Genomic DNA, 24,219 nt, shown 5'->3' with positions numbered 1-24,219 from the left:
GAAAAGGAGCGAAAGAAATCAAACACAAATAGGCCCTACACAATTCTCTGTTTACCATCATATTTTTGTACCAAATGTAATAATGAAATATAACGAAAGTTGTAGGCCCACTGAGATCCTATCTGAGACAGCAACAATGAAAGAATGGTAGAAAATACAATCGAAGCAAAGTTAAATGCCTACTGACAGCTTAGTCGTACGGAGCAAATAGGCTAAATAAGTATAACTGTAAGCCTAATTCAGAAAGTAGCAGGCCCAAACTCATTTGATCACTCATTGATTACTAAGCCTACTTGATCGGAACGAATTAGAAATGTTGTTACGCCTTGCTAGTTGATACGCCAAGTGTCTGACATCTCACCTGGTGAGTCCATGATTCTTCAGAATGGGCACATATGCTACAGACTGTACTTACCTCTCAGGAATCCTGCAGGGCTTCACAGCAAGTACCGCTACTCTGTGATTTTAAAGAACTAACGATAGGCCCAAAATTTTTGCAATGTTCAGAAACAAACACTGCACTGCTTCTTCTACAAAAGCTATCCGATTATTGTGATCTGGGAACACAGTCCTTGTGCAATGTTTTCTGAGCGCTACAGTAAGTGGCAGGATCGTCTACGTTGGGATAAGCATTCCCCAGATTCGGGACCCTTCCCAAATAAAGCTACTTTGCCCTATACAGTTAGTAAAGAGCAATATTAACATCTTAAAATAATTAAGTAAATATATAGAAATATGTAAAAGTAATATTGAAATATTGTATATTGCCACCAGACTTACATCAATGTACAAAATTGGATCATTGTAAGATGTTGAGAAAGTTAAACTAAGGTTTCATGAGGACACGTCTGAAGCATTGTTAAGAAAAACGTATATACACAACTCAACTGAACTGTACAACATACTATACTTGAGAATGTCAAGCAGGGATAGATTATACAAGTAATAGATAATAGGTCTATCATAGAATTTAATACGTAAGAACTAATGTATTTTGTTCTATTAATATAAATATTAAAATTAAAAAAGGAACAGCATATGCTCAAAAACATTTTTTAAATACATTATAAACTCTTGAAAGGGACCAGAATAGTGCAGTCCATAACACATATTAAAAGTGTTCCCCACCTGATTAAAAAAAAAAAGTTTCAGAAATGCTGTAAATAACCATTTCAGGTTGACACACTACTAGAAGACTAATTTTCCACAATGAAACATATTAGGTTTATATATATAGGTGTGTGTGTGTGTGTGTGTGTGTGTGTGTGTGTGTGTGTGTGTGTGTGTGTGTGTGTGTGTGTGTGTGATACGGAAAACTAAAAGGGACCATTCGTCGGGAATTTGCAAAATGGAGTTATTACCATCATTGAATAGATCTTAAAATTCTGAACAAAAAGATACCTCTACAGAAAAAATATCTTAAAAATTGGATTTTTTATAAAATGACTAATCTTAACTAACCTAAAAGGGCTGTTGTGAGAAAAACAAGATTAAAGTTGTCCGAAATACAAAATCACTTTATTTATTGACTTAAACTACTTAACAGATGTAGCTTGTTTGAAAATATTCTTTAAAATCTCCTTTACAAAATCCATTAACCTTGAAAAAAAAATAGACGCATTGATGTCAAAAATTGACTTTCTTCACTTATTTGGCTCTCCCGTAAAATTAATTTTTCCCACAAATAGTCCCTTTTAGTTTTCCACATCACATATTATATATAACTTTTCCTCCAATTATAAACTTTATATCGACCGTAAGTTCACGACCCAACGTAATTACTGCATATGAGAGAGAGGAAGAAAATTAAAACCCACTCATAATGTCATTATTTGCGTCAAACAGTGCGTCATTCTGCGTTGCTGATTTTCAGAAGTTAAGAAAATGAACATTCGACTTTGTTACTTAGGTGGAAAAAATAAAAACCATTACTTTTAATGTCAAGTGTGATATGACATCAGACGATCGATTACTTTGTGCGTGTGCTTGCCGGCACGTAGAATGATGGTTTTCTCTTGTTTTCATACAAAAAAAAAGAAAAAGAAAAAGAAAGAAAAGAAAAGCAAAAACGAACTGTAACAGTAAACAATGCACACGAGACAAAATCCTGGATTACTCTTCTGAGTAAATATTTAACTCAGTTTATGACAACATTACTGAACAGAAATGGTATTTATCACAAACTAGTTGACTAAGCAGAGTCGAATGGAAAACTGTCCTTTCCTATTTTTTCATCCAATCTTCCATTTTACAATTCTATCTGATATTGAGAATATATATGTACCTGAGAGCATGGAGTGCGTAAGTTACAAATCCTTATTTTCCAGAAAAGAGCAAAAACATCGAATTAAACACTAAATACATATTGGACATACTACCTTACATACTTGATTAATTAGGCCGCCAACCCATATAATTTAAAATATAAATAAATCATTCGTTGCAGACCTCCAAACGGTATATAAAACTGGTTTTAACTCATTTTCGCCAAAAATTGGACTTATGCACTTCATGCTCTCAGGTACAGATAAATACAGTAAAATCTGCCTCATTTTTGTAGATCCAGCATTTACCTATAAGACAGGTATTACTTATTATTCAGTGAGCTGCCAACTTATCTATTTTCGAACTTAGTCGAATTTTTCTACCGTTATGCTTTGAAAGGTCAACAAGTAACAGTGTCACGTGTACACCCTGTAAAAGTGTAGCAGTTCTAACTCCCTTCACGTTCGAATAGGGATGGAATACATTTTTGGGACACACATACACACTTGATTGCAGAAAACAGCCTCTCTCTATCTATTGCGTTTTTAATGTACAGCGATCTACGTTAAAACCGGAAGTGGTTTACTTCTGCCATTTCTGGTTTAAGAAGATAATTAGGAGAGAGGAACATACCTATCCACAGAAGGATAAATCGGTAAAAAAAAAAAAAACTCCCCTTGCTATCTCTTATCGTATTTTTTTTCCTATGTACACTGCTGTCCAAAATGATTATCGCATATCTATAACTGTCTTCTTGTAAGAATATAATTCGATAATGATTTTGCATGGTACTTTTAATACTGATACTGTGTGTATAATCGGGAAATGTATGTCTGTGGTAAATTTCATAGAAAAACAATAATAAATGCGAAAATTAGAATGAATAAATCAAAATGTTGCTAAATGGACAAGAAAGTTTTGTTTTCGTTTTATTGTTCTTATTGACTGCTCTTTTGACATGAAATTTTCCATATACATGTCCTCGCCGATTATACACATACTAACATTATAAGAAATACCGGGCGAATTCGTTATCAAATTATATTCCTACAACAACACATTTATACACATGCGACAATAATTTTGGACATGAGTGCAGATCAATATTAAAAACAGAAGTTTCTATCACTTTCGAGTTTAGTAGAAAGTTAAGGGAAAACGAAATAGTCTTCAGATTTGTCGGGTAGAAAGCCATTTTGGTTTCACTTTAGCCTTGTATTCCACGGGCATTAATTCTAATTTTTATACTAACCCGCTAATCTCAACAGCATTGCGGATTGTCTATCAACCAAGGATTATGTCCATAATTATTCTCATAGGAATACTGTACATTAGGGATCCGATCTTTAATTGTCCAATATCTTGGAATCAATTGGATGGATCATGTCCATCAACCAACTATAAATATACCACATTGACTTGATCCCTAGTCTTCCGTTGCAACCGCTGCTATCGGCTGAAGGAATTCCACTCGCTTTCTCTCGCTTAGCAACAGCTGAACCCTTATTGGCTCAACGCGTGGGTGTGTGAGGGTGTGAGCTTTAGTTCGCATTTTTGCCACGGCTCAAGACATTTTGGCAGCACAATAGCCTCTTAAGAGTCTTCATCCCGGTGAAACTAAAATACCGCTAATTTTACCAGTAATTATGTGATATCTTCAAATAGATAAAAGATAATTGAAATATGAAACAAGAGCGCCCTAGACAATATTTTTTTGTGTGAGGTACCGTTATCACGAGTCACCTAGTGGCTTTATGTTTTCAGCTGTTTAGAAACGCGAAAATAAATGTCGATTTTCAAAATGGCTCTAAATCGAAAGCAGATAAGTGAGTCGTGATAACGGTTTCTCATGTAAAATGATATTGTCTAGGGCGCTCTTGTTCCACTTTTCGATTATCTTTTATCTATTTGAAGATATCACATGATTAATGTAAAATTAGCGGTATTTTAATTTCGCCGGGATGAAGACTCTTAACATCCTGAACACAATAGATGGCGATCGACTACGTAATTCTTGAGATTTTGTCTCTCCCGCGTGGATAAACAGAGTCAATATGTAAAGGATTTTTTGGTAAACCAAGCTCCTTAAGAACGTACTTAACCTTAAATGCAGATTTTTCGAAATAAAAATGACAAGTTATTAGTACGATAACTGTCAAATTAATTTCAGATTGGACCGCTTTTTTCCCCCTTACCTCATAACTAATAAAGGACATGAGTATCTTTGATGTAAATACAAAAAAGAACTGAATAAAAAAAAATGCACAAAATTACATTTGTGCTTTATATTTATGTGTTATAGGGTTTTAAAGCAGACGTACCCAAGAAAACACACTCGCTCTGGCTGTTACAATTGATTATGGATTTACCGGGATAATAGAGGGGAGTTGAGTTGATTTTAACGTCCCTTCCAGCAGCGAGGCTACATGAGACGGGACCTACTGATTAACGTGGAGTCCGAACCACATGAGCTCCCGCCGGGAATCGAACCCGGATCTCCCACGCCAATAGAGGGGAAAATATCCACGGTTAATTTAAGGGCAGGAAAAAACTGAGAGAGATAAATAACCACTATATAATGAACAGAAAAATGCTACATACCAATTTGCCTGTACTGTTCATTTGTAGTTACAGACAAGTTCTTAAAAAAAAAAAAAAAAAAGTCTGGGTGAGGGATACTGTCAAACCCCATGTATATGTTCTCCCTGTCTTTCTATCTAGCGCGCTTGCTGATGATTCTTGCGTTATTTATTTTCAGCACAGATTAAGCCGGCCTTGGTAAACAGTGAATCAACCGTATTTGTCCCGAAGGGTAAGCACACATAAATACTAAAGTGAGTAATTCATAGGGCTTCGAAGAAATAATCACGAAATTATCCTCTTTTCACTTCACCTATATAATCAATTTTATTTGTCACCCGCAAAGAAAATAAAAATATATATTCACAAAATGTTAACTCGCAGATAATCATTTGTCAAGAAAGAAATCACATTCAAGTGGGCGAAGATCTGGAGCTTTAGAAAACAACGTAGGAGAATACATGATTTTCGACGATCGTTATCCCGCTACGCCTACAGAATTTTCTTCGTTCAAGCAGAATTAACCTGGAAAAGGTGGAATTACGTAATTATTTACAAGTCCCGCACTTACATGCTTGTGAGAAATACATCGAAATATATATGTGTGAGAAATATATAACCTTTAGTCGAAATATTTCCCATAAATGACAAAAAGCAATTGTTAACAATATTTCACTATTTATTGTAAGTAAAAAAAAAAATCGATTAGAATAGATCATATCACTGAAGGAAGAGGCAAACATTCGTTAAAAGAATAAGTTATGGATAATGGTATTCTCAAAATGACATAAAATTGAACTGAAAGATTGGGCCCCCTCTCTCCGCACTCGTTTGGGAAAGTTACTTTGGCAAACTACCAGCGTTTAATGACATGCAACTACGGGCAATGGATGAGACGATCAATCTTGTCACTCTCGGTGACAATGAAAGTACAAAGTTCCAAAAGTTGAATTTTCGGTTTCAAACAGTATAACTGATAGCTGAAGAAATCACCGACCCGTATATAATTCATATATATATATATATATTTGTTTATTTAAATTTAATATGTTTATTTATGTTCGATCTATTTAAAAGTTTGTTTCAGAAATTTAAATAAAAATTACATTTCTTTCTTTGCGTGTAATGCCTCTGTAGGTCACAGGCAAAACAATCATTGTATGTCCCATATGTAGCACATTTCTTTGAAACTAACCGGAAATAAGTAGTACCGGAAGTACATGATTGGCTCATCCATTTATAGAAGAATCCAACAATAGAGGTAGCGAAGATTTCTTACATCTCTCATAATACCGGGACAGTTACTTTACAAATTGACAGACCAGCGATACAACCAGTCTTTCAGTATTTTACCACTTTATTTCTTAAGAGTTTTCATCCCGGCGAAATTAAAATACCGCTAACTTTACAGTAATTATGCGATATCTTCAAATAGACAAAAGATAATCGAAATGTGAAACAAGTGCGCCCTAGACAATATTATTTTACATGAGAAACCGTTATCACGACTCAGTTATCTGCTTTCGATTTCGAGCCATTTTGAAAACCGGCATTTATTTCCGCGTTTCTAAACAGCTGAAAACGGAAAGCCACTAGGTGACTTGTGATAACGGTACCTCACGCAAAATAATATTGTCAGGGCGCTCTTGTTCCATATTTCAATTATCTTTTATCTATTTGAAGATATCACATAATTACTGTAAAATTAGCGGTATTTTAATTTCGCCGAGATGAAGACTCTTAAATATCTACAAATCAGTTATTTGTTGGTAAGCCGCAAGTTAATACATCAGTTGAGGAGTAGCAAAGATACAATTCTTATTATTTTACGCCTCCTTTCAACCGTACTTAAGGAAGGAAGGGGGGAGTTGAGATACCACAAAGTATCTCTGGCCGCCAGCCTAGAATATCTACTCCAGGCCAACGGATGAGTCAAGTAATTTTATCACTTCCGCTCTCAACTGACGTGTAAGGTCCTGGAAAACTCACATTGTCGGTTCCAAACAATATTTCTGTTGGGTAAAGAAAACACAGGCTGGTGTGTTTCACTTTATTTCCACGTAAATATATCTCTCTCCCTTACTTATCTTTGATTTATTTCTTCTTTAAAGTTCCCGCTTTCAGAAAATTAAACAGAAACTACAATTTTCTCTTTCATTATAACATTTATAAGTCAATGCAAAACATAACCATTGTTCAGTTCCATACGTAGATCATATCTTTGGAGCTCACCGGAAATAAATGAACAAGTACTGGCGGTAATACGTCATGCCTGACCTATTGTGTACTAATTGTTTCTTTTTTTTTCTTTCTAAATAAAAAAATAAAATATGCATCCCAACCGTACACTCATTTGTTTGCATGTTGCCTATACGGAAGTGTATATTGTAAACCTCAATTTTAAAACTACAATTTTGTGTAATTACTACATTATCTAAGTAATAAAGGGTAAAATAAATAAAAGGTATTTTTATATCCATAAGCCTTGTTATGAATGTGTATCACAAATTGGCGTTTATCAGTCTACTAGGATACACTATTTTTTCTTGGAATCGTGAGCGCTTGCAAGAATCCTCATTGGGATCTCTGATTTTTATCTAAACAACTAAAACCTTGCTATTTAAATGTTATATTGTCAAATAATACATTTGTACTAATGATAAACATAGATAATTGTTACATACAAAGCTCTGTGATGTTTAAATACACGTCTTAAAGAATCATTAGTTTGCATAACACTAGCAAATATCACCACGTGTTACGATATTTTGCGTTTTTTCTTCTGGGCCTTTCATATAGAATTCGTATAAACTCGACGACACGCAAAATTAAATTAAAACATTTTGTATGAGCATCACACCTCCTTTTTTTTCTTTCATCCTAGGTTAAAAATCTAAAACACCGAAACACGTATTTAATTATTTTAGATGCGGAGTTCAAACATCAAACTTTATGTCCCTAATTCTAAGACATTCCGAGATACGGACATATGATAATTGCACACCAGACCCTTTTTCTTCCTACATGTTAATCTTCTTTTCTAGGACAAATATCTGATTATTAAATACGTATATATTTTAAAGGAAGGGTCCATACAGAAAATTTCATATCTCCAACCATAAGGGATTCTCGTACGGATATCCTATAATAATAATAATAACCCCCACCCCCCTTTCTTCACACTTCTTTTCTTCCCTTCAGGACAAATCAAACATCAAATTTTATGTCTTAATGTTAAGGAATTCCGAGGTATGGACATATTATTATAATATGTAAATTTTATCGTAGTAGTTATAATTCCACTCCTTTTTCACTGTACACACCATTTTCTTCCCTTCTAGGTGAAACAAACATACAAATAAACACTTGAATACTTATCTAATTCACACACACACACAAAAAGAACCACTTGAACACACACACACACAAAAGAAACCACTTGAACACTTGCCTAATTATTTACATGAGAAGTCCAAATACTGAATTTCATGGCACTCTAACCTTCAGATATTATGGATATTTTAAAATAATAATTGCCACCCCTATTTCCACTTCCCTTTCTTGTCGAATTTTCACGAATTCTATGCGCTGTCCAAATTTCAAGTTTCTAGCTTAAATGGTTTGGCTTGAGTGTAGATCAGTCTCTGTCACTCTCTCAGAACTTCTTTTATATACAGAGAGATCACAGTTTGTACTTACCGAAATTTATTTTAAAATCTTCCCTATATGTCTTATAAATTTTAAGCATTCATATCCTATAGATGCATGTCAGAACCAGCGTCGTAAATACGCTAGTTGTCGCCCGGGGCAAGAACTCGTCTTACTACCCCCTTGATCAACCAAACCAAAACGCTTCCCCAAATATTTGCCCAATTTTGCGCCCGCCCCCCTTCCCAGTTACGTCACTGCTCAGAACTCCACACTAATTAGGAAACCATAGTTGCTTCGCTGAGGTTTTTGCTTGTGATTTGCAACTATGTATTTAAGATAAAATTCTTACTTCAAAATTAGCAGAATTAATGAAGTGTCCCGGATAGTAAGAATAAATAATACTGGGTCTTTCTAATTTATTTACCGACGGCAGCAATCACACTTGCAAGGAGGTACATTATGTGAAGATCGCCCTTGTTTTTCATAATAAAACACTAATTACTAATTGATAGAGGAACGTTGTTGAGTTCACCCTTAGGTAGAAAATTGATTTATTTATTTATTTTTCAAAAAGTACGTTTGGTGAGTTCGCCTTACTACCTGTAGAATAATGCTCTGTGGGTGCCATTTTTAGAACACCCGGTATATATGGAGATAATTAAAAAAAAAAAAACGTGTTGTAGTCTTGTAAGTTACTTGAAGATTACAATACGCAAAACAAATTTCCTAATGACTTTCGACGTAATAGTATATTCATTACTGGCAACCACACACACACACACACACACACACACACACACATACACACATTATAAATGATTGCCTACTAAATGATAAAAATTACTATTTTGCAAAAACATTGATAAGGTCTGAATGGTCTGTTGAAGAATATTGGCTCTTCAAAACTTCAATTTCAAGGAAAGACTTACGCAAGGTTAGGAATCAAAAGTGCGTATCTGATAAATTAACAGAAAGGTCTCATTGTTTGACAATAACTTAATAAATATCTCAAAATGAAATCCATTATCAGCTGTCCACGACAGGCAATAATTACAGCTTTCATTAACTATTATTGCTAATTCATTAAGTCGCATGTGACCTAATGCTGTGATAACGCCAAGACGTGTATCATCACGAATATAATCAAAGAAAGAAAAGAAAAAAACAACAGCACATTTAATTTATTAAAAAAATACATACTAGACGATACGAGTTATCAGAATCATATGACGCATCTCCGGAGCAGAAAACTGTTCGTTTAGATTTTTGTAAACATCAAAGGGCCAAAGGGTAGTTGCAACTTCACAACTCTTGCACAAGCCATTAATAATCTTTATACACTTCCGGTTTCATTTTGATACATACGATTCACTACGTGATAAATCGGTCACGAGTTTGACGAATGCTCCATTTTACAGAGAAGAGTATTTGTTATTTTGCCAATATTTCTAGACAGTGGTTATTAATACAGAAGGCTTTTGAAAAGACACTTTACTTCGTCGCGTGATTAAATACTATCAGTTAGCGTTAAGCGTGGGTGGGTAGTTACTTGCAGAGAATGATATGCTTCGCTTATTCCATGGGCTCAGTACCATTACCAAGATTGGCTGAGAACAATGGGATTAGGAGTAGAATTTATTAATTGTATTTAAGAATATAAGAAGTATTCTGAGTACTAAAAACGAATTAAACAAAGGTTTGTTTCTCAAAATTCCTCTCTGAACTATCCACATAATTGTCCATTTATTTTGAAACTTTATTTTCTAAGTGAAAAAGGAACAACTTTTACCAAGTTATTTGCACAAGAAATGGCTGTCACTGAGCATTTTGGTACTACTACTAGTAAAAAATTTCAAAACTCAATTCCCGAACGTACAGATTAGACTATCTTCTGTTGAGTTCGTTCTTACACCCGGAACGCCTTATATAACAGCTGAATGGCATTTCAATAACTTACTTCAATTCTTGCTTACTGTATGTGTTCAAGGATCCAGCCTCTTTAAAAATGAAATTTTTCACTTTTACGCAGGATTATTAGAATTTTCCCCAGCCCAAAATCCCCCATTTTTTTTCTGTATAAAACGCACAATAAAATGAAAAAAAAAAAAAAAAACTTCCAAAAATATACTTTAAAGCTTGGACTGAAATAATAACCTTATAATGTGATTATAATTACTTTATTTAATAGTATTCCTTAGTACATGCCTGTTTTCAGAATTGGCTTAAAATAGATATTCATCGAGATCATCACCAGAACAGAATACCATCCCCAACTTAAACATTTTTTTTAAAAAAAATATGTATTTACTTTCTTTTTCATATATACATATGTATAAAGGTTTTAATGAACTACGCCGACATCAGAAGTCCATGTGAGTAGTGAGAAAAATTGCAGTTTCGGAGCTAGGGCCGTGCAAAAGCGCAAAACCATCGTAGCACGCGTTATTACAAACACGAGAAACTATCAATCTTACACTTTCGCCTTCTCACTGACGCATTCAGTGTTCACTGCTGTCAATGCCTACTTTTTATCCATTTTGAATATACCATTAGTCCGTGTTTGGAAATTCCTTGCGCCCACACTACACATTATTGAAATATGCATTCTTGGATAGCGTGTGCGTCTTCCTTCAGGTCGATATGGTCCTCCATTCAACGGTTCTTCGTGTTCGAAATTACGCGCGTTGGATTTTTTCCATGCTTTTGACGACCTAGCTTAAACTATGTACTCCCCCTCCCTCTCAGGTCAATATGGACTTTTTTTCTTATTGTGATGTGAAGAATCACTTTTACCGTGTTAGCATAGATCATTAATATTCTACATTTACTTATTGTATGTATGTATTTATAAATAATTCAGACACAGATCTATGTCCATTTTACACTGAAACAATGTATACATGCAATAGACTAACAGTGGAAGTTCCTTTACAACATGCGATACTTGCGAATTCTATATTCAAGGTGTCAATCCTGATTGGTTTTTAAATTGGAATTGCACGCATTGCCCGCAAATGTAAGCTATGCAACCCAACATATCATTGGAATCATGTTGGTTGCCTATTCACCTTATCAGAACCTGAAAGTTGCTCTCTCTCTCTCTCTCTCTCTCTCGCTATATATATATATATATATATATATATATATATATATATATATATATATAGCGTTGCATAGATTCAAACAAGCAAGAAAATGTTACCATGAACATTTTTTTTTCAGTATAAAATTACGCTTACATCTTGTTCACCCATCGGAAAATATTTTAACTCTAAATTTTGGATATTCTCTTAGAAGCACTAATACGAGTTTAGTTTCAAAGTTAAAGCTATGAACAGTCATTTTATGAATGATGTTTTTAACACGATAATAAAGGTTCATCTATTACACAGAATTTCTTCTTTCTTTACTGTTATATCGCGTCAACATGTTTGAAATAGATACTAGATAGCATTATTTTCTGGATAGTACTATTAACTCTTTCCTCCTCGAATTTTAACGACTTTTATATAAGCGATATTTGTTCGGACTATGCTTCCACATGTCTTTAACTCCTAAAACACGTTATTATCTGAGGTATTATAGTGATCGCACGGAGTCGTGAAGCTTGACCTATATCGATCAATTTCAGCATCCAATAGAAAGCGATGGTGTGTGCTCTGTTCGTCAAAACCTGCATCCATGAAATTTCGCTAGTCTTGTCTCTCGCGTTATAAGGGACCATTTGCCGAGGGTACGATGTTGTCAGATTGCCGCTAAGTTTAATTTTGTTTATTTTGTTGTTGCCATAGTTCTGTATTTTGGTTATTATTATCGTTACCTCTTATTTCGAGTGATTGTTAGCGTTGGTATTATAGTTCTGCAAGTGCTCTTTTTTTTTTTTAAAAAAAAAAAGTTTTTCGCCATATGTAAGTTTGGCAACATTGTTGGTGCACTTTTGTCGTTTCATGTCTTCTCAAGTATGCGTTCGAAAGTCAGCTCCACGAATCGTCCCGAATTCTTCCGATGCACCACATATAAGGTAAAGCAGTTCTATGGTGGTATAGAGGCTAGGCTTCAATCAGTCCTCGTGGTCACTATAGTTTTAAGTATAAATTGTATATGATAATTGCACACATTAATATACACAATCACTACTCATTTTTTAGTACAGTTATTCCTAACAACACTAACAGTTGTACAGAAATATCTTTGCCAGTGAACATTAATAGCTCTACAATTCGTAGGAACTAGATTATCCATAAATGTGATTTAAACTACTCACTGAGCAAGACAATATGGTTATTGCAATAATTATCAACGTGTAACAGTTTCGCCAGCTATCCACTTGGCTTCATCAGACACCATCACAAATAGTGTTTGATGAAGCAAGGTGGATAGCTGGAGAAATTTTTACACGTTAATTAATATCACTCAGTGAGTAATTTAAATCAAATTTAAGTCTATTAAAAGCAAAGCATGTACAATTGAAAATATTACAGTAGATTATCCACTGCGTCCATCGATTTGAATCGTGTTGCGAAAAGTACTGACAATCCAACCCTACTCTTACGTTAGTATCGTACCGACCCTCGTAGATAATCGAATTAAGTGTGCTACAACCTATCCTTGAGTAAAACGTGCGCTTTCAGTGTGCATGATCCAGGGTTCGATTCTGGTAGGAGAAACGAAACATATAAAAGCCTAATAGTTCAGCTTTAGTTCTCACTTCAGGCAAAGAGTCCCGTATTTTATTCTGAGTTTCGGTGGTTTAGAAACTTTGAACTACAAAACACATATGAAGGGTAAGGGAAAAAAGGAAGGAATGTCACAAAACTGCTTTTTCGAGAAAACAGCGTTTTAATGTTGAAAACCGCGTAAAAAGAATAGGGTTATTCAAATCGTTTGCCCCTTTTTACATGGACATTTCTATATCTACGCATGTATGGCATACACAGTCAAATAGTACCAAGAGTCACAACAGATAGGACAAAACAGCCGATAAAACGCATACATGGACATTCCTTGTGTTTTCTCCTTACCTTTCATATATGATCCTCAACAGTAATCTAACAGTAATTTAATATTGAAAAGCGACTATTCAGCAACGAATCTCACTCTCCCTTACAGAGCCATTTTCAGAGCTTATACTTTGCAGGGAAAGTTATCACAAGTGAGAGAGATAGGTCTCCTACACTTGTGCACGAGTACATTACATGAGGGGGGGGGGGAAGTCCTGACACATTGATAAAATACAATTGTTTTAACAGCTGTTTGGCAGAAAATCAGAGGTAAAAGAGTGTAAACAGCCAAGCGATGTATCCTGTTGAGTCACTCAACCTGCTGGGCATTTTTGCTTCTTGCTGACTCTGCGTCTCAACTTCCTTTCATGAAAAGATAATAATGACCAACTCAACTTTTATGCGACCAGTCACCAAGATTAGTCATCACATCCAGTTGAACTGACGACATAATTCTTTCATTTTTCTCTCTTCTTTTCTTTCTCTTCCAACGCTGTTACACACGCATTTACACTCAAGACCGACTTGCAATGAAGAATGATAGGAATTAACTACAATGATGTGAGAATTTCATATTCAGCAACAAAAAACTATTTCGTGTAAAATTTTAATCCCCTCCCTCAATATCTGTAGCGTAGCCAGGATGTGTGTTGGGGGGTGGGGTGGGCGAGTGCTGTTATAGGTACATATAGAAACATTACAAACAAAGAAATATATAAACATAAAAATATGTATAAAAATTACAAACGTCAAAGTACCAAAGTACATTGGCGGACCTCTTTGGGGGGGCCTCTGCCCTCCTTCCCTACGCCACTGCCCAATATTAATACGTAATAGTGATATCCCACTATGGATGGACCTTCAACATTAATAATAAATGATGGTTTATCATTTATGTATAAAGATTTTGAGCACATTATTTTTGTCCAGGAACTAATCTTTTCCTTGCCTGTGCGGGATCTGGTGTGACTCTCCCACTTACCCCGTTTACAGTTCGGCAATATTCAAGAAAGTATGCAAAGTTGAGTAGCCCCCCACCACACTCAATATGTACTGTTATCAGGACCACGCTAGTGATCGTTATAATCTGTCCATTAATCCACACGTTTGTGGTGAACAACATTGTCCTCGTGGGTTTTCCCGGCCACTCCTGCTTCCTTCCACTTTATCATTCCACCGATTCTTCCTTCATCATTCATTTGCTGTAGGCTATTCATCGTCTCCCTTAGCCTAAGAGGCACAATCATAAGACGTTAAACTCAAATATTTAATTTCATTTTATTTTATTACTCCTCATGATAAAATTAGAATGAAAGTGAATTTTTAAATAGTTGTCTTGCAATAGTCAGCTAGAGCTATTATCTCGACTGTGTTCGAGAATAAAGTGAGTACGTTAACATTTTCACGGATAACGGTGGTTTTAACGGTAGTTATTCATATCTCATTCATTCATAAAAATTAAGTTACGCGTAAGACTAATATGCAATCCTCAAAACATTTACGAGTTACAGGTTGCATAAGAATCTAGGCGAACACATTCATATATTCTTACTTCTTATTATAAAAGAATGCCCATTCTTTCATAAACGTGCGTCTTGTGTTGTCTACTTTACCGTCTTTAGGATGATGCGAACGGACAGAAGCGTTCAAAATGAAAGATGTGGAACAGAATAAAAAAAAAAAAAAATCAATTGTGCCGAAATAAAATCTGCCTATATAAAAATGAAAGTGACTAAGTATGTGACTTAGTAAGTCTTGAACCACCCGACCGATCTCGATCAAATTTTCAACATAGATGAGGTTTGGACCTGGGTTGGTTTTCATCATTCACTTTGGCGGTAGAACGGAGGGAAGATATATAAAATTAAATAAAACTTAACCCTTGAACTACTCGACCAATCTCGATCAAATTTGCCACATAGATAGCTTGGGACGGTTCTTATCATTTCTCTTTGACGGTACAATTCAGAGGAAGAAGAGAAAGAGGAGATACTTAAAAATGAGCGAGAATGACCGACATTAGTGTTGAATCGATCGGTTTCGAAGTCGCTGAGATGAACAGTGACACTTCTGATGCCGTTTAAATCCAAATTCACCCTTTATGCCAAAATGCGAAGAACGGGTACTCTGCTAATGATAACTTTTATCAAGAATTTAAAAACAATGCTTCTATATTCTCATATAGCCTCGCTCCTGAAAGGGACGCTAAACTTAAAAAAAAAAAAAAAAAAAAAAAACCTATAAAATGTACTAACATGGTCTTTTGAAAGGGGTGAGAAGTGAAATGAAGATGTGAAACTAAAATAAAGTGAAGAGCAAATTTCCTAAAGTCGAGGTGCTTCTGGATATCAGGAGAAAGGTATACTATAATATATTACGATCAATCGCACCCAATACTTTAATATTAGTCCTATTTTACCCCAGCAACATTTTTTTTCCTTTTCAGTAAATTTCTACAACAGCAGTGGTTTTGAAAGATTTAAAAAAAATATATATATATTATTACAAGATATTTTCAGATTCAATCGATTTTTGACTAAATCATTCATTAGAGGAAGATAAGCAATATTGGAATAATCTAATGTTTGAATAATTAATTATTAGAATTTTAACAACACTTGCAGCAACAGTTCGATTCCAACGGCTCCATCACAGAACTGAGAAGCCTTAAATAGGGGTAGACTACTAAAAATGATACAAAAAGCTAACCACTTTTCTTTTGCCCGTTTCTCGTAAGTGAAAAGAGATAATGAAATGTAACTTAAAACAATAATAGATAATGTTATTATACACCCGAAAATACGAATTGGAAGAATTTTCAGTGTTGCCATGCATAAAAATTACAATGCGACCAGAATATGAATTACCCAAAAATCTAGGTTAAGGCAGAGACTAGAAAAAAATGAACTCAGCGATTAATGATAACTTATCATGTTGTCTTAGCTCCTTGTTAACTACGTTTTAATTAATATTTGTATTTATTTTGTAATGAACAGAAAGTTATCAAAATTACACTTTCCCGGACCTTCTCTTCCTCCGCAGCATGAGTCGTCCGTTCTCAAGAAAGATTGAATTCGGAACAGAACTTAGTTTAGAACACCTCGTAGACTTCAATGACCAGTACAGGAAATTAAAATAACAATATCAAAGGGGAATTACGATAACCAATAATAATTAAACCCCAACTATCACTAATTAAAACACATCCAATGTTATTTTATTTACTATCATTGTCATTATTGTACATTCTGCCTCTCTATTTTTAATATTTCGTTATGAATTCGTACTCTTAACCTTAAAACAATAACAATAAACAAGAAACAATACATTTAGGCAAATTAGCAATATTCGTCAATAGATGATGCCACGTTGAAATTTACAGTTCGCCAGTAGTACGATCTACAAATTAAAAAATAACATAAACGTATCGTTCAATGCAATCGATTCGGCACTTTTTTAATGTCATTTCCAGCGGCGCAAATCTGTCTTCAACATTGGGGGGAGGGGGACAAGTAAGACAGTTTTATTTTTTCTTTTCATTTCTTTCTTTCTTTTGTTTGTTTGTTTGTTTAGCGATGCTCAAAATATTTGTGAAGTTGGAAAGCAATCCTGTGGAGGATCAGGGAGCAGAGTCATTTTCAACATTAGGAGGCGGGCAGATTTGAGGATTATCCTGGCAACACATGAATTTCATCTTACTTTCCTTTGTGACAATCGGACACAAATCATCACATCCCCCCCCAAAAAAAACACACTTCAAATCGGATTATTGGGGGAAGCGCCCCAGTTCCAAGATCGGAGAGGACATGTCCGCCTCATCCCCCCGGGATATGAGCCAGTGCTAATTTCAATAAACTTTTGTACCCGTTTTACTGTGCATAAACGTACATTGCACTTAGAGAATACTTCTGGGACCAATTGATTCTTGAAATCTTTGAATACTGCGCGAGTAGCCAACCTAATTAGGTTTGAGGGATACTTTTCATTCAATTTCAAATGTCAGTCTCAGTCTTACTCTATGTTCGCATGCCCGCAAGAGGGAATCATAGAACAATACAATGATCATAATATAAACAGTATGACACATAGCGGACGGGGCTACCTTTCAACTTGCCGGTCGACCTAGCATACTGATTATGCGAGAGATTTTAAATTCCACTGACATAAAAGATATAAAGTACTACTGACGGTAGATGTTCGTTTTTATACTAGTCCTGATGGCAATAAACATAAACTTGTTAAATTTATATCAAGTTTATAGCACTGAACTAGCAACTCATGGAAATACCTTCTCTGTGTGTAAAGAATGTTAGCTATTTATTGAGATTATTTAGTGTGACTTACGAAACTGTATTGTTAGCACGTCCATCCGTTACTCCACACAATTAACTTCTTACTTTCCTTTCTTTTGCACAGACAGAGCGATTACTTGGCCGAGTTGATTAATAGTCAATCTGTTAACACCTTCAAAAGTAACGCGACTTTAGCGGTGACTACCAATATGGCGTGATCCCTTTTACTGTCTTTACCAGAGTTTATTTATATAACAATCTCTCCGACGCAGGCTACGAGGCTTATATTCACTTCCCTATAGTCCACATTTGGAATATTTACACAAAAAATTGATCTTTGAAAAGAGCCTGAGATTCCGATTATAAGATGCTTAACTGACAAGAAAATAACATTTCTTTTGTTTTGCGCATCATGAAAAAAAAAAAAACGCGTTCCAGTGATTATGACTTGGGAACGATGGACATTATCATCGATATCCGGAGACTCAAAAGGTCACGAAAGTCCTCCAATCCCTTAGAAGACCATAATTTTAAAGAGCTTAGGTTCCGGTAGTAATACAGGGTAGCCCAGCAGTAGGTATACAATACCGTACTGATCAGCTCATTGCATTTTCTGTATATCACTTTTGTTATCTATCCATCAGGTAGACTTAGTTTCTTTATTATTTGTTCTTACTTACATCTTAAGCTCGGAAGAGCCGAATCAAATAAGCCCATAAACTAGAATGTTATACTTGATCAATGGAGGGGCGTATACCTAGTTTTGGACCATCCTGTATAATCGGATTTTTCTTAGATTCTGGAAATAAAGCAAGAACGCCAAAACCAACAATGAGCTAAGATAAAATGATTATTAAGTTATTCGGCATTAACGAAAACATAATCATCTATATTTTATCATCATTCGCTAAACGACTTTAACACTTGCTTCATTATAACAACTTGATAAAGGTTTCGATCACTGGTTAAGCTAAATAATTCTCCACATTATGATCAATACAAATGATCACAGAGAAAGTAAATCGTCTTCGCAATATTCTAAATACGTAGTGTTTAACAATACCGTGAATGTTATGACTGACGTGAAACGGACGGTGTGAATCGTAAATTAATTATTCAATGATAGATTGTTTCTGCTTAATTGATCGATATGAAAGCAACACTTAGTTAAGGTGTCTTCCTCTCCAGTTATCATAAAAATTAAATTCTAAGAGAGCCAGCACGTTTACCTGCCTAAAGCAGGAATTCACGTTTCTCTCTTTTCTTTCTTTAATTTATTATTATTATTATTATTATTATTATTATTATTATTATTATTATTATTATTATTATTATTATTCACTTGTATCCGAACAATCGCCCATGTAAACCATAGGGAACAAACTTTGCGCTTCCCCTTTCCCTGCAACTCACGAAAGTGAACGTCATATTCGCACTCTGTCATATGTTGCCAATAATAATTTACAGATCATATTCTTCTGGAAGAAACTGTTATTTATGTACTATATATGTACCAAATCGCACAGTTAAGCCTTAAAAAATGAAAATAGATATACAATATCTTGTTACAAACATAATCTGGATATGCTCAGACACCCAGACTTAAAACGAGCACGTAATAACAGTGACATTCTCCCTTGAACTCTACTATACAACGAAATTTAGAAAAACCCAGGACGATAAAAATCTTCTCCAAGTGAACCGTACGCAGTCTCTCGGCGCATTTTTACAAAATTAATATTCCACAATACAGTATTTACGCAGTACGATCCTCCTAATCCCTTCTCGCTTACGGCGAATAAGGTGGGATGGGGGAATCAATGAAATACAAAACATCCAATTAACGATCTTCTGTTATTAATAAGCAGTTGCCAGATGCTTCTGAGATAGTCTCTCATATTTTGCAGAACAAATTAACTACCCGCTATACGACTAAGAATGTATTAGTAGCCAAATTATGCAGCTGACTAAAGAAAAAAAAGACATATCGGACAGATACTAATCATCTTGTTTCATCACCCATCAAGCACTAGACCACCACCAATTTTGAATATTGGTATTTATTATTCCTTTATTTTGGATAGTAGAGTACTTACGGTTTAGCTCTCGGCCCTCTGTAAGTTAACATTATGCTTAATTAAAGGTAATCATTTACATTTGACAAATTTACTTGGACTTTGCCCCTCAACCACTCGAAAATGAATACCACACTTTTTAATTCAACTAGACTATTTAAGGACACAGTTATACACAACAATCCTGCAAATAGCTACTCTTATTAGCGTCAAGCACACAAGTGATGGGGCATGTAGCGGTACCTAGTAGCGTATTTGTTATTGTTAGGACAGTGGAAAATACCACGATATTTTCAGTATACCAGTAATTCTTGTGCCCCTTGCTTTCCTACAACCAACATTACAGATCTCTTAAGCTAGGTTGTATAACATTCCAGAATAATATGATGACAATTCGCTTTTATAATTAAAAATATTACTACTAAGTTATATCACGTCTTGACGATTATGACAAACATAGGAATAGGATCAAGAGATAAATAGTGTAGTGTCTTTAAAACAATCTGATCATCTATCAGGAGCACAGTCAATGAAAACAACGCTCAGCCAATGGTAGCTTTTGAGGGAAATGGGTAACAAAATTTACTTAATGCTCTAACTCTTTTTACAACAATAAGGTTATCAGGCAAATATTTTCTTTCCATAGTTTGAAGCGATAGGAAATGATACTATAAAATAAAACATTTCGCATTTGAAAATAACTTCTTTTCTTTCTTATTATTGTTACTATTTTCACCGCAAGTTATTCTTGCAACATTTTGTCAGGGAACATAGGGGTCGAATCAGTTACCAGAACATTCATATGGAAAAAATAGGAGCTTCATACTACTTTTTTTTTTAACCCCTTAAGCTGCAAATACTGGATACAAATCTCCAACGTACTCTTGGTAAAGTCACTCATAAATAAATATGAAGGTCCCGCAATGGTAATGTTCTACAAATTTTGACACAAAAGAAACGGCAGCAGCACTTTGGAAGAAATATAACCACTCTAAGAAGGTGCGTAACTACTAGACCTCATCCCCCTCAACTCAAAAAATAAATCTTGCAGCCTCCACAATGAAATCAACAACATGACTCCTCTGTCGCAAAAATTTTGTCATGGGGGTGTTCAAGGTCTCAATTTCATATCTTTTGAGAAAAAGCATGATCAATCTATACAGGGGCGTCACTTAGGGAAAGGAAATTACCCCCCTGAGTTTGAGATGTATATAGATTTTATCAATATAATAATAGTAAATCAGTGAAAGACGCGAAATTTTACTTATATCAAAGAGTCTTGCCTCCCCCCAAGCAAAATCTAAAATGACGGTACTGAATCTATATTTTATATATATATATATATATATATATATATATATATATATATATATATATATATATATAGAGAGAGAGAGAGAGAGAGAGAGAGAGAGAGAGAGAGAGAGAACATTTATTTTTCCATCTTGCTCACGAGTTAAGCCCGATCCCCTGCTCCCCGTTGTGTACGCCACTGCTCACAACAATAACAAAATAGTTTGGCAGTACAGCCATGCTCCTATTTCTCACTTTCATTTATCATGCGATATGACGAGGCATCACTTTAGTACCAAAATGTGTAACAGGCGCTACACTTTCTGAATTATTTCAGACTCCTATGATGTAAATACCTCCAAACCCCTCAAAAAGCTACTATTTAAATACTACTAATAAGTTAAACATGAGCAGTTTAGCCAGATGTATTTAAATACACATTAATGAAAAACAATTTCATTAAAAACGGCAACATTTTATCAACATGGGCTTTTATTATCATTATTATTTCAGTGCAGAATGTTTCCAACTGACTTAACACATCGTAAGGTTAGCATCCTTCTTAAGAATCAGAGATAGGCTACATGAGACGAGATCCGAATCACCATTCGGGTTTTTATCTAAAGTACTACCACCGGAAGTGAAACCCACGATCATGCGCACAGAAAATGATTCCAAGTTAATGGTAAACCCTACTTTATGCAGTATGATTACCTTTTTTCTTTTTTTAATTTGATTGCTTTTTCTTTTAATTTAAACATCATACAAATAGCTATGATATTCTTGAAAACTTTATCAATGACATTAACCTTTAGAATGGAAGTCCAGCATATTTATTTATGAATAATAATTACCCAAAAAGACAAATGCCGAGCAATACTATAAAGTAATGATAATAATGACATCTTCAATGGAATAGCTCAATGATCAATGAATCGTCCCAGCTTCGCATTCAGAGGACTCAGAAACTTCATGTGCTAGCCCAGCATAATACGGATATTCGATTCAGAAAAATCGAACGTTAGTCTAAAAGGTCAAAAATAAATACTGATACCGATGTGTTTTCCACTCATGACAACTGTATTTAACCTTATATGCGTTGAAAGCAGTGATTTTTTCCGATCTTCACCGGAGAGAACGTTCAAGACACGAGGGTAAAATATATATATATATGTAGTGTAAATGTATTGGTAACTCACATTAAACATGAACGGAAATATGGCTCCGGGAGGGGGATATTTACCTTTGAACTGAGATCATCACTGGTTGGGGTGTGGGGAGATTTTAGACATCATTCCGATATTCCTTAGAATCCGTGCATAACCCGTAATACTTTAGGAAGCATCAATACCAATGCTGTCTCTGCTAACATTAAAAAAAACAAAACAAGCTACTCCAGAAATAATCATAAAAATTACTGCAAACCATAGAAATATTCTTCAACAGCGAAAACTATTTAAATTATTGATCAATTCGCACGTAGTTGTGCTTTTGTAAACAAAGCACGTGAAATACATCTTGAGAGCAGCGCTATCGAAGGCAAATTCATTGAACAATCTTACAATTCATTCACAATAACAAACAATGAAATTTCTCCCACTCCAACACCTAACAACGTTGATTGCCCTTATACTTTCTGCTGCTCTTTCACTACAGCCTTCACGGACAAACATCATTCTGCCCCCCGAGGCGCGAAATGGTATAATCCTCCATTTAGCGTTCTGGTGAAGGTGGAGTGCATGTGATGCGAACATCCTGTCATGCGGCGAGTGTCAAATAAATGTTTACAAAAACCACCTCCTTTACTTGATTGTGAAACCCCACCTACACGAAACAAGATCGAAAATAGCAAATTATATTCTTCACTCACAAAGTTCTGTGTTCGACAACAAAGAAACTCAGGTACTATAAATTATGTATACTATTGACGCTAAAGAAAAAAAATTCACAGAGCAAAATTTTCGCGTTATCTCAATTAAATACCCCAAACAGGAAGCACGCAGCACTGCCATCTTATAAATAAGTACGCTCCTTCAAACTATATTAATTTTATAAAACATATATTAAATAAGTTTTTAAATAAATAAGTCTTAACGGGAAAAATATACACAAAAACATACCTTCTAAACACATTACTCGGCAGCCATCTTGTTGGAGGCGCTTAGCCAGGACGTGGAGAGTATCACTCGGCGAAATATTCTGCTCTGTACCGCCATACAAAACAAACAAGCCTTTCTTATAAGCACCCATTATCTTGTCTTTAAGATCTATACACTTTATGGTGGACGGTAAGTCAATTTTTCCCGCTGCAAGTCGCCTAAGCATAATACTCGGAATGCTAAAATTCACCGCATGCCTTATATGAGATTCAGCGAACTCATTCGAACTTCTGCAGTCCAGAATAACAAGTCCGGAGGCGTTTGATCTCAGTTCTTGAAGTAGCCAGTCCGCGGTAATGAAGAACTCTCCTTCCATGGCCATTTGGTCACCATCTTCGGTTATCATATCTTAACAGTGTGTGTACACTCAACGCAATTTGTTTACTTAAAATATAGTTTTCAAGTTCACCTCAACTAAAACATTATTATTTCTTTCCACTGTATATATGGTGCCGTTCGTACTTAGAAACTATAAGAGATCCTCCTTTGTCATCGCTTCAGTAATACATCAAACGTTGAGCTGCTCATCATAACACGATATTTCACATACCACACAAACATCACTGAACCAAAAGCTTCAACACCACCTTCCCCACACATGCCGTCCACAACACTGGCAGAAGCACATCCTCTTGCGCTGTTCACACAGGATCTGATGCCGCCCCTCCCCGCCAGTTTTGGAAGCTTCCTACAGTACATTCATTACATTCCCATCTTCCTGCAGGCAAGAAGTGAGGTCACGTGTCCGCAGATCAGCCAATGACTCAACAAGCGCTTTGTGACGTAATTCATTGACTAGAATTGGAGGAATACGAGGATGAAGGATGTTGTACGCATAGTCGAAACGCGTAGGTGTTTTGAGTGGGTTTTATTTTTTCCTTTTCAATCCTCGGTCAAGGAAATC

At 35.2% G+C, this 24,219-nt stretch overlaps 1 protein-coding gene across 1 annotated transcript in view; it reads right to left on the bottom strand.

The window, feature by feature from the left end:
* LOC145673233 (dual specificity protein phosphatase Mpk3-like) overlaps window positions 1–24,006 on the bottom strand; it is a 95,754-nt gene extending 71,748 nt beyond the window's left edge. Inside the window, exon 1 of the mRNA XM_081742729.1 lies at window positions 23,277–24,006. Within this exon, the coding sequence (XP_081598855.1) occupies window positions 23,277–23,661 (385 nt within the window). The 5' untranslated portion in view covers window positions 23,662–24,006. The remainder of the gene's footprint in view (window positions 1–23,276) is intronic.
* Window positions 24,007–24,219: the final 213 nt, after the last annotated feature.

This window comes from Thermobia domestica, chromosome 16 (genome assembly GCF_964235325.1).
Source record: "Thermobia domestica chromosome 16, izTheDome1.hap1.1, whole genome shotgun sequence".
NCBI lineage: Eukaryota > Metazoa > Arthropoda > Insecta > Zygentoma > Lepismatidae > Thermobia > Thermobia domestica.
This window is presented reverse-complemented; position numbering and strand designations above follow the sequence as displayed.